The following is a 5,037-nucleotide window of genomic DNA, read 5'->3' as shown; positions in this document are numbered from 1 at the left end:
TCGTTAGTAAGTCTATTCATGATGAAATGTCAAAGCATACTGAGCATCTTTCTCTTTGACACCATGTCTGAAATCCCACGTGATCTGTCAAATACTAATGCATGAAAATCCTAACCTCAAAAAAATCACCCTTTACAATGAAAACTTGTAATTTGGACATTGCAACATTTTACTTAATTAAATAGTAAAAAAAAAAAAAAAAAAAATGCACTGAAAAATGTTCTCAGCAGCACCTTTTGCCTGAATTAAATTACTTCAACGCCCCAAAAAGTGAATTTCCCATACTAAAGCGCTATGGCATTTGAATGTACTTGCGAACATTTGCATTATTTGAGTGCTGAGAACACGACTTCATTCACACGATGCCGCTGACCTTCGCAAGTTCGACGTGTTAACGCGGGCGCAAACGCTAATGTGGCAAGTCATTGTTATAGCTGTTCGGAGGGTTGAGTCATAAGCCAACAGCCGGCATGACAGCGAACAGAGGTGTAATGAATGATTCCCACGTTGGGCAATGCATTAGAGCCGTCAAACACTTTGACTAACCAAACACGCGAATAAGTTACGTCAACTAGCACATACATACATATACATACATATGTATGTTTGAAGCTTTCCTAAAGCTTAAAGCTTAGTATAATTAAATATTTATTTGTTTTATTGCTTCATAAAATGTTTCTAATAATATTTTTCAATCTTCTTCTTATCTTTTGACAGGCCTACCCCAAATATCACTACAACTACGGTGTTGCCGACTCACATACCGGTGATGTGAAGTCACAGCACGAAGTTCGCGATGGTGATGTGGTGAAGGGCTCTTACTCGCTCGTCGAACCAGACGGTTCGGTGCGCACTGTCGAGTATACCGCCGATGACCATAACGGTTTCAATGCCGTCGTCTCCAAGAGCGCCCCCACCATCCATCATGCCGCTCCAGTTGCTGTTGCGCACGCTCCCGTACTCTCTCATGGTCCAGTAGTTGCGCACCATGTTGCCGCCGCTCCAGCTTTATCATTGGCGCATCACGCTCCCGCCGCCTACGGATATGCCACCCACGATGCGCACGCCCATGTCTCTCACTACTAAGATAGCGAAATGAACGCACGCTAATAATGGACCTGACCCCACTCCAAACAAACAAGCGTTAGAATTTATTTATTAACGAATATCTAATATTAATACATTGAAAATCCCATGCTACGATGACGACCGAATAAGTGAAAGGAGAAAAAGTGGAAAGGGCGAGATGGTGTATCATAAAATCGCGATTACTTATCGATCAACCCAAAGTCGGCCGATATTTCGGCACCGAAGCGCAGTGTATGTAAATAGGGATTTCATAAATGTCTTCACAATACATACTCTACAGCCATATGCTTTCAATACTCTCGTATTTTTATAACTTCATCTGCTCTTTTCATTATCGTTCTCTAAAGCTAATGCATGCAAACCTGTAATCTTGCCAATAAACACTGCCATTCATACGAGTAAATATGTCCGTCGAATCAGTGATAGACCCTTATGTATTTTGTAAATATTACTTAGATCTCTTTTCGTCCCCGTAAACATTTCCATGGCATCTCTCATTTCTCTCACCACCTCTTAAATGCGAATACATGAAATAATCGACATATGTAGCTGCTGATCACCGCCACTACACCCACCTTCAAACTTACTCATTTCCACTCAGTCATTTACTCAACTACTCACTCTCTCACTAGATTTACAGGCTCACTTAAGCTCAAAGAATACTCCCACTTGCCACGATAATTAATCTTCTGTAAATTAGTTAGGTAAAACGACAATATTGTACCTTAAAAACGCATATAAAAGAGAAGAGTCCAAGCGGCAGAATTTGTAAAAAGTCGGCAAATAGAAAAGAAGTCCGTAAGAATATAAAAACTGAATGCAAACATATGTGAGAGATACCTGTACACTATGGAATATAAAATATTTCTCAATAGTGGACATGTTATCTCTGTTAAACAAATGTTTGCAAGTTTTTATTCTAATTGTATAATATTTTTTTTGTATTTGCGTTAAATATTAAGTGATTACATACATACATGCGAAAAATGCTATAAATAAAAAATGTAGTGAATTTAAAAATCAAAAATGTGTCTTTTATTTATTTATTATTTGACAAAACGTTTCACAAATCTAATTTTCTAACATCGACTGTAGCAGCAATATATCGCATCCGCGCTTTATATATAAGTGTATATCGCTTCTTTACAGTGGCCAAATTCTTAGTGAAATTGTTTGCTGGATTTTGATGGAAAGCAAAAACCCAGCATAGAATTTCAATAGAATCTTGGTCCAATCATATATAAAAAAAAGTTTCGGTGAGCAAATCCGAAGAAAACGGAAAGGAAAAACCATTCACAACAATACACATGAAACAATTTTATCAACACATCAAGTTTAAATATAACGAAGAGACATGCGACATAATCAAGCAATACAACAAGAATGTCAGGAAACTGGCTGAAAAAAGAGAAACTGAAGTTTTTACTTCGATGCAAAAATTATAGCACGACACCACAACCTTTACAGCATAAGACGAGGAAACTGAAATACTTTTTCAAATTTGACACTACCCGACGAGAGTTAGGAATATTAGAACAATGCCTTCTTTTGGAAATTTTTAATTTGTAAATTAAAGAATACAATATTAACATTAAAACAATTACAACAACGGTTTCATTTCTTTCGTTTCCATTACAATTTTTGAGCGGTATAGCAAAAGTGCGTAACTATCAACATTGTTTATTTATTTCTCTAATAAATACCTGATTAGGTAATGGTAAATTAGTCACATAGATTTTGCGCGCACCCATCGATGAAAGAGTAGAATGAGGCGTCCACGGATCTCTTCTATCAGTGCTTGAGGTGCACCTACCAGCGCTGCTTCCGTCACCATATCAAAGTGGTGCTACGGCTTTTCAATATCTGAGTTGCTATTATGAAACGAATATTTGGCCCCATGGTCGGAAAAATAAGTCTCCGCGACGAAACATCCGATAACGAATTGAGACTGACGTACTCTGCGGGCCCGATATATGATTTCTGCAGGACAAGCTTGCAGAAAAAGAAGATCCATAAAGCTACATGGCTGTGTCTAGACAAAAAAATTTTTGAATCACTGGACCTGCTTCTGTTGAATTCTGTCAACTGAAATACGTTTAAGAAAAATTACAGAGATTTCTTTATTGAAATTCACACTGCCAAACGTTTAAGAAACAACATGGCCTCCGGCCCTGGTGGTATGCCAAACATTACCAGTAAAGGGACGGTGAATATAACTCCATCTGCATTTTCTAAAGTTTTTAGTGGATGCCTGCAAGAAGGTATATTTCCGAGTAGATAAAAAGACAGAGGCTGGTACGACCACTTGTAATTGATTGATGCTTTAGGTAAGTTATTGGAGTGTATCATCTGTGTCGTTCTATGAGACCATATCGTCATTAGGCACGAATTAAGACGCGAAGTCAAAAGTTGACCATGAAAAATATGGGTTAAAAAACCCAAGGAAAGAATCTTAACATAGACGACATCGAAGAAAGACGTGAAAACTTATATTCTCGGTCAACTATGTTTGTGGGCGTAACAGTGCCGTAAATAGTTTTTGTGGAATTATGCTGACAGAGGCTGGTACGACCACTTGTAATTGATTGATGCTTTAGGTAAGTTATTGGAGTGTATCATCTGTGTCGTTCTATGAGACCATATCGTCATTAGGCACGAATTAAGACGCGAAGTCAAAAGTTGACCATGAAAAATATGGGTTAAAAAACCCAAGGAAAGAATCTTAACATAGACGACATCGAAGAAAGACGTGAAAACTTATATTCTCGGTCAACTATGTTTGTGGGCGTAACAGTGCCGTAAATAGTTTTTGTGGAATTATGCTGACAGAGGCTGGTACGACCACTTGTAATTGATTGATGCTTTAGGTAAGTTATTGGAGTGTATCATCTGTGTCGTTCTATGAGACCATATCGTCATTAGGCACGAATTAAGACGCGAAGTCAAAAGTTGACCATGAAAAATATGGGTTAAAAAACCCAAAGAAAGAATCTTAACATAGACGACATCGAAGAAAGACGTGAAAACTTATATTCTCGGTCAACTATGTTTGTGGGCGTAACAGTGCCGTAAATAGTTTTTGTGGAATTATGCTGATGTGGCTCTCGGCAGGTACAAAGCTATTTTTTGAGTATTTTTCTTCGGCGTCAACTAGGCTTACGCCTCTTTATTCGCCGAATTTTTTCTACGCATCTTTTGTCGTAAGCTTTTTTTCATGCGCTATCTTTCTCCTTCAAAATACTCGCACTTCTTTATTTGTATCGATACTACGCGTTATTTCTCTGCTGCACAGTATGGTTTTCGGAAATGTAGGTTAACAGTCGACACAATACTGAGAGTCACCAACCTAGCTGAAGGAGCAATACAAGGTAAACGCGAATTCTTATGAAAAAAAAAAATCGACGAGCAAAAGACCGATGACTCTAACATACTTAAATTAGAGAAGGAATACTACTCCACCCTCCTGAATGGTAACATCACTGAAACCAGTGAAAAAAATCAACCCAAGTCAATAGACGAGTGCGACGGAATCGATATCCCACCGCCCAACTATGACGGGAGATGAATAACAATATCATCGAAAAATAAAAAAGCTAATATGGTAAACAGAATTGCAGCGGATAGCGTGTAACGGGCTGACGGGGGCGAACTGTTGATCCATTTCAATCGGAAATTCAGTCGGGTAAACACAATTGCGATGGGAACGGTAAACACTATTGCGACAGAAATTGGACTAAAACACACAAGAGCAAATCAACGTCAAATTACACTAATAACATTTTTCTGCACTGCTTTTATTCATCTCGGGTGACACGAAAAAACAAAAATTGTTCATGCCTAATTACTATCGCGTGTTTTGGGCCATTGACATGAAATTATCAGAAAAAAAAACCCTGAGTCTTCGACCCGGCGGAAAAAATGGAAATGAATCTAAATATTTTCTTGCCG

At 38.2% G+C, this 5,037-nt stretch overlaps 1 protein-coding gene across 1 annotated transcript in view; it reads left to right on the top strand.

The window, feature by feature from the left end:
- Cpr62Bc (Cuticular protein 62Bc) overlaps nt 1-1,484 on the top strand; it is a 7,930-nt gene extending 6,446 nt beyond the window's left edge. Inside the window, exon 3 of the mRNA XM_017614631.1 lies at nt 718-1,484. Within this exon, the coding sequence (XP_017470120.1) occupies nt 718-1,086 (369 nt within the window). The 3' untranslated portion in view covers nt 1,087-1,484. The remainder of the gene's footprint in view (nt 1-717) is intronic.
- Nucleotides 1,485-5,037: the final 3,553 nt, after the last annotated feature.

Source organism: Rhagoletis zephyria, unplaced genomic scaffold (assembly GCF_001687245.7).
Source record: "Rhagoletis zephyria isolate East Lansing unplaced genomic scaffold, Rhagoletis_zephyria_1.1 Rzeph_scaffold_00871, whole genome shotgun sequence".
Taxonomy (NCBI): Eukaryota; Metazoa; Arthropoda; class Insecta; order Diptera; family Tephritidae; genus Rhagoletis; species Rhagoletis zephyria.
The sequence above is the reverse complement of the archived record's forward strand: the minus strand, read 5'-3'. Positions and strand labels throughout refer to the sequence as shown.